The following is a 14752-nucleotide window of genomic DNA, read 5'->3' as shown; positions in this document are numbered from 1 at the left end:
TGATTTTTTGCATGGCTACAATCTCCTGCACAAAGGTAAGAGTTACATCCACGTGCATCTGCCCTGCCCACAACTGGTGTGTGTCACCTGGAAGGCTGCCCATGAAGGAATGCTGCAAACCTAAGACTGAAAAAGGGTTCCCCACCTCTGAGATAAAATGAGGATATTGCAATTCCAGAAAAAGACAGAGGGTTCTGCAAATCAGCATAACAATAAGTTTTAAGTTCCTCTTTCTATATATTGCTTGAAATTTTCACTTCTGGCAATGAAAGCTAGCAGAATATTACTTTCAATGTCAAGTGAAAGATTTACAATGAGCATCTGTGTTAAGCTGACCTTTGTCATCAAGTCTCTTTCTCTGTTTTCAGCAGTTCTCCGTAAAGCAGACAGTTCTAGGATCTCTTTATTTAAAAATTTGTTCTGGTTTTTATAACCCTGAAGACTATCCTGTGAACAAAAGATATGGATAAATATAGGTTATTAAAAATATATATTATGAGGAATACAAGCAGTAAGGACTAGTGAAGCTTGACCCAAGAAGCTCTACTTTTCTTGTGTTTTTAAAACAGTATATTGACACAGGGGGGAGGCACTCCAGAATTACAAAGAAAGTGCTCAAGTGGGGAAATAGATAGTCAAAGAACTCAAAGGCGTGCTATAAATTCCACTCATTAGAACTTGACACGGTGGACCGTTTTAGGGCTAGACCACTAGTAAAACTGTACTCTCCAATTTTATAAAACTATAGGGAAAATGAAACTCTAATGACAAAACAATGATCTGACTCACTGACTTCCAACTGTTGCTCAATCACTCAAGATCATGCTAAGTTTCTTGAGAAGCTCTACTTTAAAAATCAAATGTGTCTCAAGCATTAAGAAATAGGGAAGCAATGAAAGTTTATAAAAGAGTTCTATACTTTCAAATCATTAAGCTGTGGCTGTTTCTGCTGGGCTCAGTCTTCCCTTAAGACTCTTCAGGTCTGAAAGTTGTCAAATAAGGCAGCATCTTGCCACATATATTGTCACTCTCTAATCTGTATTTGTATCATGCTATATGTGTTCTCATGTTGTTGCTCTTATGGCATTTTGTTACTTATTCATGGATGTGACCCCATTCCTTAAACCTTGTTTGCAACACCTGTTGTGATCTGAGAATTGGGTCCCCTGCAGCTCAACTCAGATGCAATGCCAAAACATAGTTTGGCAAGTCAGGGCCACCTTCAAATGATCCTCATTCCACCTCTCTTCCATTCACATTCTCTACTTGATAGTTTTTACCAACCAAACTTAGCCCTTGTGTCCAAAATTAGTGAAATGTGGAAAGTGCCTTGCTTCCAAACCAAGGTTCAAACTATTTCCTGAAAATATTCAGCCTACATAAGGGCACATCACATGGAATTCTCAGGGTCTCCACTACTGAAGCAAAAATGTTCCTTACTTTCAGCCTGTCAAGCTCCTGCAGTTCTTTGTTGATGGAAGACGACATGGGAGAATGGACTGATCCTCCACTCTGGCCAGATGACTGGCCCTCACATTCACTCAGCTCCCTGGAAAGTTTCATGATCACTTCATCTTTGGCTTGAATGGTCTCCATAAGCATGCCCAGCTGCTCATTGAGCTCGCCCACCTTGCATTTCAAATTCTTTACTTCCTGCCGCAAACTGTCCTTCTCCAGATTAAGCTTTTCAAGCTGGTTGTTGAGACCCAATATCTGATTGTCTTTTTCATGAAGCAGCTCTAACTTATCTTTGGGGACTCCATCACAAAGATGCCCTACAAAATATTTGTCATACTGTGAAGATCTGACAGTCTGCTGCAGAAGCCGCACAAGTTCCTTTAAGGAGAAGGAAAAAAAGGATATTGGTGAACATGGTGGCATGCGCAAGTTAGATGTGCTTTACCTGTTGATTTTAATTCCTCCTTTGACAGCTTTTATATGCTTGTGCTTAATTATTTTTACTGAGAATATTTTTGTTTTCTTCCTATATACATCATGTTGCATCACACTGCAGTTTGCATGGCTACCATGTCAACTCCAGTGTGACAAATGGCATCCAGGAGGAAGGAGAGGTGCTTCACAGGCTGGTTTAGTAAGCTACTCTGAAGCACCTGCCTCCATTAAATGCAGTTGCAACAAGCTTTAACCAAGCAATTCACAGAGGTTTAGCACAGCAGCTCTATTCTGAAGCAGGAGCAGGCTGGCGGGGGAGGGGGGCTTTGGAAAGGGGTTGGAAGATAGACAGGGTTGGTAAGTGGAGTGAGCAGAAGCAGTGGTCCCAATATTTTATACTTTTGTAAACCGCTCAGAGGTTTGCTTTACAATAAATAATAAACCAAATAAAAAAAACCTATTTGGTTAAATAAAAGATGAACTAGGTCTGTGCAGCCAAGACGGCTCTTAACTTCCATCACTTGTGCATCTACCCCTCGTGACAGACATTACACCAATTTTTAAATTGAGGAAAATTTTAAAACCATTGCAACATGAAACTGAATTCTGTTTAAAGAGAAGAATCAAACCTCTGGGTAGATGCCAGCCTTTGGCCATACCTACAGTAGATCTCCAAAACGAACAATTAGGATAGCAACTGGAAGCATTTTTAAACCAAGCACATCAAAATTCTGCTGCAAGTTAATCTCTCTCCCTACACCTACAATCATTCAAAAAAAATTAATTCTGGACAGCTTAAGGCTTTGAATTTGAGACAATTACAGATAAGTAGAGAGGGACGCGAGTGGCGCTGTGGGTTAAACCACAGAGCCTAGGGGAATGGGGAATTCGCCCCACCAGATGCTGCAGAACTGCAACTCTCATCATCCATAGCCATTGGGCATGCTTGCTGGGGCTGATGAGAGCCACAGTTCAGCAGCATTGTGTGGGGGAGGACAAATGTCACCCACTCAATATCTAGAGGAATGAGGGTGGGAAAGGCTGAACCAAGGCACAAGAACCATGTTGGGCTGGACAGCATTTTAAACAGCCATCTCTGAGTTTCTATTCAGTTCCTGCGCATGACAAAAAACAAACAACCCCTTCCGCAAAGTTCTTAGCAGCAGCGAGGTCTCTGTAATTCTTTAAAAATGTGTTTAAGAGGTCAGCTAGCTATTTTTTAAAATGAAGTATGCACACTAGTTACGGTCTTCACATAGGCTACGGAGGGAAAACCTGGCCCGTCCCTGGTTCTGGCAACCACACATTTGTAGAATTAAAGAACTCAGAGCAGGTGTAGAATGCCTGGGGCTGGGTCCCAGAAGATGCACATACAAAAATTTGGGAGTTACGTTTACAGTTACGTCCCGTCAAAGGCGACTACGGGGTTGTAGTGCTCATCTCGCTTTCAGGTCAAGTGATCTGGCGTTTGTCCACAGACAGCTTTCCGGGTCATGTGGCAAGCATGACTACACTGCTTCTGGAGCAGCAGGACACCATGACGGAAACCAGAGAGCATGGAAACGCCATTTACCTTCCCACCACAGCGGTACCTTGCACTGGTGTGCTTTCAAAATGCTAGGCTGGCAGAACCTGGGACAGAGCAACAGGAGCTCACCCCTTCAAGCGGATTCAAACCATCAACCTTCTGATTGGCAGGCCCAAGAGGCGCTGTACTGTAGTCTAAACCACCCGCCTCTAATGTGTGCGCCAGGCAGGTTTTCCTGCACTGCTTGGCAAAACCTGCCATATATGATGCCAATGCTGGCTCCAGCTCCAGCTACTGTTCCTCTGTAGCTTGTAGACCAGTTACCTTTTGACTCAACAGCTCCTTCTCGAGACTCTCCAACTCTTCCTGTTGGCTCTGGAACTTCAACTGCATCTCGGAAGCCAGCTTGTTTCCATTACACTCATCAGAAGACGACTCCGTGCTATTCCGGTTTTTGCTGCCTGCAATCATTTCCTTTAAAGGACGCCTTGTTCTGTGTGGAATGCGGCCAAAATCAAATGGAAAGGCTGGACCAGACACGCCTGCACAAGGAGATATATTTTTTCCTCATTCAGTCTAAAATGTATTTGGACACATTCCTCACTTTGTTAAAAGAACACAACTGTACTCAATCACCAAATCTGGAACAAAGACTGAAGCAAGCACTTCCAAGTTGATTAATTAATTGTATGTCATCTGTTTCCTTCGGTTCTCTTCTCCCTGGCCCTTAAATTCTAAGCAGGGAGACCATGCACAATTAATAAATCATATACCAGGACAAAATTAGAACTGAAAAAAAAAGTGCCTGCTACTTCAGTGGATGTTAGTTTTAACTCTTTTTGTCATTACAAGGAAGTGAGCCCATATTATGCACTCTCATTTATCCTCTGTGGTTTGTGTTAGAACTAGGGTTACATTTGGAGACTTAGCCTCAGAATCCATTGTCTGTAGTGAGCTCCAACTCAATACAATAGTAAAGGAAACTGAGCAGTGAAGCACGTATTTCCTTCATCAGATTAACCACAAGTCACCACAAACGACTCTGATCAGATGGAAGACCTTCCCAATTTAAAGTTGAAAACATCTGTGCAGAAACAAACTCTTACCATTTTTAAAATCATCACATTTGTATCCTATCCATCTTCCTCCTCGGACTTCAGACTGACCTACCTGTAACTGAAGTTTAGCCACAATTGCCATGGCTGAGTGTGGATTTTAACTCAAGTTTCCCCAACCCCCACAACCTCTCTACTTGAATCTAAACCCCTATCAACTGCACCAAAATGCTGTATTCCTTACTCTCTTCGCTCTTGCATATAGTACAATATAACCAATTTGCAACATATTGTTTAATAAAGAGGTACTTTGTACACTCAAGAAAAATGCCTTGACAACAGCATGGGTCTGATGGGAATAAGTCACAGCAGTGCAAGTTTGAGTCCAGGTATCCCGGTAACTAAGACAGAAAAATGCAAAGGCAAATTATAAAAATCAGTTTCCAATAAGAGATATTATCAGAATTCTTTATCAATGGAGAACCCATTTTCATGGTGTGCCTTTAGAGTGGACTGCATTTTCATCAGCTCCTAAGAGTCAATGGTACAGAAATATAAAGAATCTTAGAAAGTACAATAGTAGAAAAGATGAGGATGGAAGATGTGGGGAGAAGGAACACTGGAGTACCTTTGCTCTGCTCTCCTGAAAACCTCTTCCGATCTTGAACTATCGACTCCTCCAAATCCTTCGTATCTAGAAATTCCCACTCCTCTGTGTAAAAAATACTCTTACGGTTGTCATTGCTTCCTTTTCCAGTTCGTAGTGAAGACACAGAGTTCCTGGCAAGTACAGAAATTAAGAAGTAGTTATACAAACAGAGAGAAGTGTAATTTTTAAAATAAAGGATACACAACTGTAGAAATCAAAAGCAAACAAAACTACTGTTTTGTTCAATTTCTCTTGGTTCCAAATTTACTCCAAAGCAGAGAACTTGGTTGATGCAGATGCCTACACTGCTAAAGTTTGTCAAATGTGCATTTAAATATCAAGGGCTAGGAGTTTAATTTATACTCTTCAGATTAAAAATTATTCCCAGGAAGATATAGAAAGGTGCTCAGCTGACATGCACTGGCTATGGCTGCTGAGAGTTGCAATCCGAAACATCAAGCGGGGAAGGCTGGACTACGCTTCAGACGTTTCCCACCCTGTCAATGACAGCCTGCTCCAAATAAGTCTCAGAATGCCATTTGTAGCATATGGCAATGCAATAAGTGACTCTGCTACAATCTATGACAGCAACAATGGATCACTCAAGGAATCCCTGAGGCTTTCCACTTAAAATAGTAAATCATTTCCTACTACACTTAAATTCAAAGTACAGTGGTACCTCGGGTTACGAACACTTCGAATTACGTTTTTTCAATTACGAATGATTTTAACCCAGAAGTGAGTTTTCCGAGCTCTCGGAGGCCTCGCCACTGCCCAGAGCCAAGCCCGGACATCTGCGGGGCCTGCGGAGGGTCCGCGACTGGGCTCCAGCCATGGGAGCCTTCTGAGGCCTCCGCGAATGGTGGGAGCCAAGCAGATTGTGATTGTGGAAGAGGACCCTGAGCCCCCATCCAAGCAATGACTATCATCAGCGCAGGTAAGAAAAAAAAATCACATTTTCATTTTGTACTGTTTTATTGATTTCATTTTATGGATCAATGGCCTCGTTAGATAGCAAAATCCATGTAAAATTGCCATTTTAGGGGTCGCTTTTCACCGTCTGGTTTCTGTTGAGTGTGTTTCGTTTGTTAATTGAGTCCCTCGCTGCTAATCAGAGGCTTCCTGTTGAGTCTGCCAGCTGTGGAGTCCCAAGCACCCACGCAACACAGAAGTTATATTCGGAGGTTTTGTTTTTGATTTTTTTTAAAAATTTCGGTGTTGCTTTTTTCTTTTTTTGACTGTGGCTTGTTGTTCATTTTATGGGACTGACTTGTGACTTCGCTTTTGTGACTGTGTGGAACCCAGTTCAGCTACTGGTTGATTGTGTGACTGCAGAAATGGATAAAAGCCCCCCACCCAAACTGACTATCATCAGTGCACATAAGAAAATTGGAAATGATAAGTAAAATATATTTTTTAAAAACAAATCAAGGCATGTAAAGCAACTTTATAAACACTATGAGGAAATGTATAAAGAGTGAAAACTGCCATTTGTTAGTTTGATATAAGAATTCCGGTTGCAAAATCTCTCCATATGCTTACACCACTCAAGGGTTACTACAGTACATGCATTTAAGATACACTAATCTGCACCGAGCTTCAGGAAGTTTACCAGAACAGATGTATTTCAAGCAATCATGTTTGCCAAGAAATGAAGTCGTAAGTACAGTCTTGAATTTGTGTAACACAATCTTGGTAACGGCAACCACTCTTCAACAACTGTACTAAAATTGCTCAGTAGCTGTTAAAACATATGAACACATATTGGCTAATTTTGCAAAGAGAAACATTCAAAGCACGTGATAAAACTGCTGTATTTCTGAAAGAGAAAGCCTGGCAATTGTGGTTAAGCAGTCAACAAGGGGGAACTTGGTAAAGTTAATGTTATTTCCCTTGGCTGACTCTACAATTTCCGCAAGATCTTGGAACTTCCTTCATATGTTTGGGGAGGGAGTTAGTGGTAAAGTGCTTGTGAGAGATGCTAGACCCGCCTTTCTCAACCTGGTGCTCTCCATTTGTTGGATTACAGATCCCACAGCTCCAGACATAAAATCTGGAGGACACCATGAGGCAAGGTGAGGCAGTGGCTATGGGCGGCAGGCTCCACACAGCTGCAAGGAGCAACAGTTCCACCTCCTGCACTTGATTGCCCTCCTCGGCTGCACACCCTTCCCCTTGCTTTCTGGCTTTCCTCTTTTTCCCTCCTCACCCCCATTTTTCTTCTCCATTTAGTCCCCCTTGCTTCACCACAATGTTTCTCCTCCCCATTTCAGAGTCTTACTTCCCCTCCCTTTCTGTACCTCTATCAAACCTCGAGCCCACAGAGTCCCACTCAACTGCTGTGCTGTGTGCACAGCTCCCTCCCGACATGCAGGCTTCCTGCTTTGCAAGAGAGCAGCTTCAGTCTCCAGCCAGTAAGCCATGGTGCAAAGGCAAAAGACAGGTCAGTCAGTGGAATGGAAAGAGGACGCAGGAGGGGTTGCAGGGGACGGGGTGCTCTTCTACCACCACAGTACTGTCCTCCATCCAAAGAACCATTTCAGTCAGTAAACAAAACAAAACAAAACTTGAGGGTGCAAAGCAAGACTGGAGAGGGGTGGCCTGAGCCCCACCACAGAGGCTTGGAAGGCTGCATTGGTCCCTTAGCCTGATATTCCCTATAGTTGCTGTAACCCAGCACCCTTAACAAACTACAATTTCCAAGGAGAGCACCATTTTCTGGTTCACCTCAGGCAGCCAAGTATCTTGGGCCAGCCCTGGAACCAAGTTGGTGAAAGTTGCACTAGACCGTACAACAGTGGTGGCAAGCCTGTGCGCCTCCAGATTTTGAGGCATCAACCCATACTATCATGTAGGTGTGGTCAGAGAGGATGGGAGTTGTAGTCCAGCAACATGTGGAGGGCTACAGGTTCCACATAACGTCCACAAAAGCCTGATCCAGCCAAGAAAAATGTTCATTTGATTTCCTAAGTAAGGAGCACCATACAACCATGCTGGCTGTGGCTGATGGGAGCTGTAGTTCAGGACATATGGAGGACACCAGGTTGGCGAAGGCTACTTTATGCACAACCAGTTTGCCACATAGGAACACAATCTCATAAGTAACACAAAACAGATGGCGGCTGAAGATCTGTGCAGGGCTGATATTTCCCTATGTTATGCCCAAAGCAAAAGTTAACATTATACACTAGGAGCTAAAAGTCATCACATGGAGGAAGGATCTGGAGCAGGCATCCCCAACCTGCGGCCCTCCAGATGCTTTGGCCTACAACTCCCATGATCCCCAGCTAACAGGTCCAGTGGTCAGGGATGATGGGAATTGTAGTCCAAAACATCTGGAGGGCCAAAGGTTGGGGATGCCTGATCTGGAGTAATTCAGAGATGCCTTAGTTTTCCTACAAACAGTATGCAAGATTCAGAATCCCATTATGGACATTTTTGTGGTCAAACTGACAAGCAGAGAAAAATTCTTAGACCATATTCAGAATTGCACATCCAACATTTTCCTTTCAAAAGCCTTTTTGTGCAACTAAATAGCATAGGGGTGGGGGTATCAATCACACTCATTGAAATCACAAGAAGGATGTGGTTTAATTTTTCCAGCGCAACCAAGGCAACAGTTGCCACATGTGCCCTGCTCCATAACCATCTGGAAAAGGAACTAGGAGAGGACAATCCTCCAAGTACTGAAGCTTCGCCCCCTAGAAATTGATGGGAGCTTGTGCTGCAGAAGTACTTGCAAGACTTACTCCCCTGGGCAGCCTTTCAGCATTAATGAAAGGGTGCGAGTGGGGATGGTAAGAAGAGAAGAGAAGTGATCGGACGTCAGTTGCCACAAAACTGTTGCCAGAAGTTGGCCAAGGTCAAAACAGTGACTTCAGCAGCAGCACAAGCCTTATAAATGGTTACTTCTTAGATATTCAGTGTGCCTTTCCCACTATTTAAAAAGAGAACACAAAGACAGAGAGATATTTATGGGGTGTTTTTCTTTACAATGTTTCAAGACTTTTGTTTTAAAGATGTATCAATCAATCTCTTTATTACGTTCAATGACCAATCTTGTTTCAAAGATAAATGATCTAGAACTTTTTAAACAGGAGTAACAGTGTATTATGCGAACAGGGTATTATGTCCTTTTCAAAGGGCAAGCGAAAGAGAGCTGGTGCAGCATGGTGAGTAAGACGCTACATTTCATCACGGCTAGAACTTTCTCCTTACCAGAAAGCTGAAAGGTACCAATGTGTTTTTTATGATGAAATTACGGATCTGCCAACTAAATTCTGCTTCATGTAAACTGGTGGAAAGCATCGGTGAGGAAAAAATTGTTCAACGAACGAACCACCATTTGCTCATAACAGAAACATGGTGTGGAAAATAATCACATCATGGACAAAATTTCCTATGAGAAGAGATTTTTACTCAGAGATGCACCTTGTGCGGCAGGTTCTAGTACGTTCTAATCACTCCATTTCCACACCCTTGAGGTGCTTTAGGTAGCAAACTGACATGGGAACTGGACTTCCATATGGATTTTCACAGGTCCCCACTGGTTTTAACTTTGTCTTAAAGTCCTGTTCCCTGATCACTGGCAACCCTAGTCAGCTTAACTCCATCTCCACAGCCTTGCTTAGATTTAGCCTACATGTTTCCCCTGAAACATAATAAAGTTATTATGGAAGTCAGTGGGCTGCAAGTTGAATGTTGCTGCTGGAAATCTAGGTCCAAATGTTACCTCTGCTAAATCATGAGCAGCTTCAGTTCCAACTGTATTATTTTTGGGGAGGGGAAGAAATATCATCTTTTCCACAGGCTTAATCTGAACATAAACATTTTTGCAATCACATGGTAGTATTTATGCCAACCCCATTAGATGAACACTGTCAAGTAACACAACACACAATACTCACTTGATATCTGTACCCAGTTGCTTCAAAGAAAAGTTAATGGCACTTGGCTGGCCTGGGGCTGGCTGGCACGCTGCCTGTTCTCCCACCAGTTCTGTGCGCGCTGCCTCCACCATTAGGACATTTCTAGCTTTCTCTGCTGATGCATTTGAAAACATGGTGGTCCAATCTAAGAAGGGCAAAAAACACCACCAGTACTTAATAATGCAGCTGACACCCCAGCAGTCCACATCAAGGCTCATGGAGGGCAAATTCAGAGGACTTCTAACATGTCATGAAGGAAGGTATTGAGCTCCCCTCATAAGTACCCCAGGAAACTATCACAGTCCAACAACTATGGTGCTGAAGAGTTAATACTCCCCTCAAGGCCAGCTAAGAAAGTCATGCAAATTGGCTATAACTCACAGCATCTCAGGCAGTTATTAAAGCAGAGCTTTCCAAACTTTTCATGTTGGTGACAGACCTTTTAGACATGCGTCGTTTTGTGACACAGTAATTCAGTTTTACTAGCAAACTGGAGGTTAAACTAACCCATTTCCAGCCCTGGGAGGAGCACAGGGAGCATTTGAGTGACACACCTGCACACTGCAGCTGACACACTAATGTTTAAAAAGCTCTGCATTAAAGTTTAGAGAGTAAAACTGGAATTCAGAATGAGTGTGGGGAAGGGTAGCAGAAACCAACCAAGATAAACCAACAATTATGCCAGTCTCTCACAACAGATTCTAGCACATGCAGCTACTCTAATGCTTCAGGTACCTAAGGATTAGGCCAAACATTATTTATGTGTAATTGTGTAGCCCCCTCCCCACTAAATCCACACCGGTATTTAAAGGTACAAATTCAAGAGTTTGAATGAGTACATACCATCTCAGGAAGTACAAGAGGTACACTCATAATGGGCCATATTCCTCCTCTGCTCTGTCAAAGGACCCAGAGCATGGAGAGGAGCTGGCAATCATCGGGCAGTCTAACAGTATCTTTACATACACCTTGAAGCTTCCTCACGTAACATGCAACCAGAAGTGGGAAAGCACACCTCCAAAGTTCTGCAGGCACCTGAAAGCCACAGGGCCCAGTTTTCTAAGCAAGAAGGCCCCTGCTTCCTTCACCTCCCACTAGCCCTCAGCGACATCAAGAGTGATAGATTAACAGGTAGTCCTTCCTAGTACTCTTCCCTCTGTCAGCAGCATTACACAAGAATAGAGCAAGAAAGAGAGAGAAAAGATTATTGAAGTTTTCCTCCTCCTTGCACCAAATTGCATACATTTGATGACTGCACCATATCAGGCTTTGTCTCCGTTAACAAGGGATATGTTCTGCTATCTGGATCTAAAGCATACAATGATTTACAAGTTTCAAGCAAACCACTGCTCCAAGGTGAGCCAAGTTTAGAGCTGCAGACACACCTTCAACCATTTCCACTACAGTACAAAGTTGTCAGCACTCTGCTAAAATGAGTACTGTGTGAAAACCAGCAGGATGAAGCAAAGCAAAGCAATTCCCCTCTCCGACCAACACGGCCCCAGGAAAGAATGCTCATGCCCAGTCAGTGGCGTAGCGTGGGTTGTCAGCACCCGGGGCAAGGCAAGTAATTTGTGCCCCCTAACCTGTGGATTTGCGCCCCCTAACCCTAGCCCCCAGATGTTGCGCCCGGTGTGGCCGGCCCCCCCTGCACCCCCCACGCTACGCCACTGTGCCCAGTTAACAAGACAGTTTGCAGAATGCCCACACTTCTTGCTGTTTTATGACAGAAATGCATATACAGTAATGTAAAACCACATCACATTTGTATGGATTCTCTTCTCCAGATCACAACCAGTATGAAATCCACAGGAATGCTGGAGTGTTGTGAGGACATTTACATAACCTACAATCAAGGACACAGTCTTTCAGCTTGGATGAAGCCAAAGATCTGCTTAACACTCAGTTATTAAAATTACATAAAACAGACTACAACCATCAACGATTAGGCAGGAAAAGCTATCAGCCAAATAAAATGCTACATCAGTGGAAGACAACCAAATAGAACCTTTCTAAGTTAAGTGAGCTCTGCATGTTCCCAAATATTCATCATGTAATGTGCCCCCACAACATGAAATTTCCTTACCTTCATTCTTGAGGGTGCTAAGATTAGCAAGGGAGGAGAGACTCCCAGGTTCAGACATGGCTTAGTGACATGTGAATGGGTTGATCCTCCTCCTGGAACTATGTGCTCACCTTCTCTTTCCACAAAATGGCTATGAGGGGTTTAGGAGCTTTCACTTTTTGTTGTTTATGGTTTCACCTGAACTGGGAAACGTGGGTGTTTCAAACAGGCTAGCTTGTTTACAGTGGGCTTATTTTGAAAGAGACTATTGTCAGGGTCAAGCCAAGATGACATGTGAAATCATAGTTAACTGAGAGTAAAGGCTTCCAAAGCCTTCCCCCCAACCACACAGGAGGAAGAGCACAGGAGCAGGATAGGCTTATTCACTTAGTGAAAAACCATGGTTTAGCATGATGTCGGAAGAGATCAACCCCAAAACTCTCAGCCTGAGAGTGCTTGCAACTGTGGTCTGGGCAGGGTAATTATGGGCTAGAAGGCGATTAATATTAAGTGGCATTCCCTATTGGTGACCATAGAAAAACAGTATGATGAGGCAACAAGTTAATCAACTGCTATGAAATTTATGTTCCATTTACTCTTAATACAAACACTGGAAGGGAGTGGCTCGTGTTGGAGCACAGACTTACTTTGAGCCGTTCATGCCCCATATCATCTGTCCATTGCCGGTTTAATCATGACTAGGACACCTGCGGCATTCTACCAGAACAACAGGCTGTTGACTGGCATGAAACCTTGCTTGGGTTCTCATCTGGGTTTTTTAAAAAACATCTACTCAAAAGGATGATTTTGGTGTGACCTTACATAAAACTTTTACCAGCATGGAAGCTGTTTCAACAAAAGATACCTCCCCTGCTTATTTTATATCAATTATAAATAGAATTTAACCTAAATGAAAATGATGCAGTCAGAAATGTACTATTTAAATAACCTTATAATCTGATAACAGCACTCAATGAATAAATACAATTTCCTCAGTTATCTGTAATACTGCAAAGTTATTTATTGCTTATATTCACTCACAAATAAATATAGGAATGAAGCCAGAAAGACAAGACTCTGCACACAAAATCTACCATAAATCAGAGAAAGCTCAAAGCAGTTTTCAATTAGAATAATTTTCCAAATGCTGGTAGTACAATGGTCCCCATACACAACATTGCACTATATTTTATGCTCACTGCCCACTTCTTTGTAAACATGAACATTAGGAAGAAAACTACCATGAATGCCTTCTTGTTTCAGCTGGATGACAAACAGTACTGCAATATCACACTTATTGTAAATTGTAATATAAAGTTTTCATTTAAAATATTTAAAGTATCTATATCTTGACTTATAAACATGGCAGTGCTGTCGACAAAAATTCAGTTAACAATAAATAACTGCCTTGAAATACAATCCCTGAAAATATAATCCATAGAACAAGCAGCAAAAAACCCAGCAATAGTAGATTGCCAACGTATCTGATTTTATTTATCTCAAAGTTTTTTGGTCTAGAAAGGTACAATCGGCATAACTGAATAACTATCATAAAATCAATAAGGTTTCTGAAAATGCTATTTCTCAAGTCAGCTTCAAAAAAGTTGTACAGTTGTACCTCGGCTCCTCAACGCCCTGGGAGTAGAATGTTCCAGCTCCCAAACAGAAACCGGAAGTGAGTGTTCTGGTTTTCAAATGGATTTCCGGAACGGATTCTGTTCGACTTCCGAGGTACGACTGTACTTATTCTGCAGCAGATTTATGAAATTTCGGGAGCAATGAAATTAAAAAGATTGCCTATTAAGTAGAAAATCCCACTTCCCAGATCAATTGTGTTAAAAATAACTGCTGAGTAACTTTCAGAAGCTGAATGTTCAAAGCATGATACAGTACTAGTTAGGAAGAGAAAAGCAATCACACCCACAAATAATTGTATTTTGGGTAAGGATATTACTAAGATACCTATTTTGTCTCAACAAAATTTGACCAATTATAATTTGGCCTACTGGTCAGAACACAGGCATTTGGCAATGCACTTACAGAATTATTTTGGCCCAATTTACATGTACTTTCTTTACCTGATCTTAAAGATCCAACTCATGACTTGTGTGAGGAAACCTCACATTCTTATGGGGAAATTTCACTCAAGTTCAGTATTCAAAACCTGGGACAATGAAATGCGACCATTTCTGATAAGATAACTCATAAGTTAACTCTTGAAAGGCACTGAGGACCTAGAAGCTCTCCCTGCTACTTGGTGGGGTTTTATTGCTTATGCCAATAATGCTGATCTACAAAGTCTATACCGGCAGATAAAATTTGGAACTCTTAAAAAAAATGTTACATGCTAGATACTTTCTGTTTTCTGTCACAATGTATGCTGCTGCTTAGAAGTCAGAATAGCATTTTATAGCTTTTCTAAATCTTGGTTTCCACATAGTTGATATAGTTTTCTTTTGTTTTGTTTTTAAAATGAAAATCTAATTAAAGAACAGAAATTGTGAAAATGCAGTATTTTCTTCAGAAGACAACCTTCATTGCTACTGCAATGGTCTGAATGTGGCTGGATTATTGGCACAACTCCACTATTTCCATAGCTTTTTTATAATAATAAAACACCACATTTTGGAGGCT

At 42.1% G+C, this 14752-nt stretch overlaps 1 protein-coding gene across 1 annotated transcript in view; it reads right to left on the bottom strand.

The window, feature by feature from the left end:
* The window catches only part of TBC1D2B (TBC1 domain family member 2B), a 39800-nt gene that overhangs the window by 19229 nt on the left and 5819 nt on the right, over positions 1-14752 (bottom strand). The window contains exons 3-7 of the mRNA XM_081887628.1: positions 10033-10198; positions 5105-5256; positions 3746-3963; positions 1441-1836; positions 337-447 (exon numbers count right to left, since the gene is read on the bottom strand). Of these exons, the coding sequence (XP_081743754.1) occupies positions 337-447; positions 1441-1836; positions 3746-3963; positions 5105-5256; positions 10033-10198 (1043 nt within the window). The remainder of the gene's footprint in view (positions 1-336; positions 448-1440; positions 1837-3745; positions 3964-5104; positions 5257-10032; positions 10199-14752) is intronic.

The sequence above is a fragment of the Podarcis melisellensis genome, assembly GCF_964234715.1.
Source record: "Podarcis melisellensis genome assembly, chromosome: 14".
Lineage (NCBI taxonomy): Eukaryota > Metazoa > Chordata > Lepidosauria > Squamata > Lacertidae > Podarcis > Podarcis melisellensis.
Note: the sequence above shows the minus strand (reverse complement) of the source record. Positions and strands in the feature narration are given on the sequence as shown.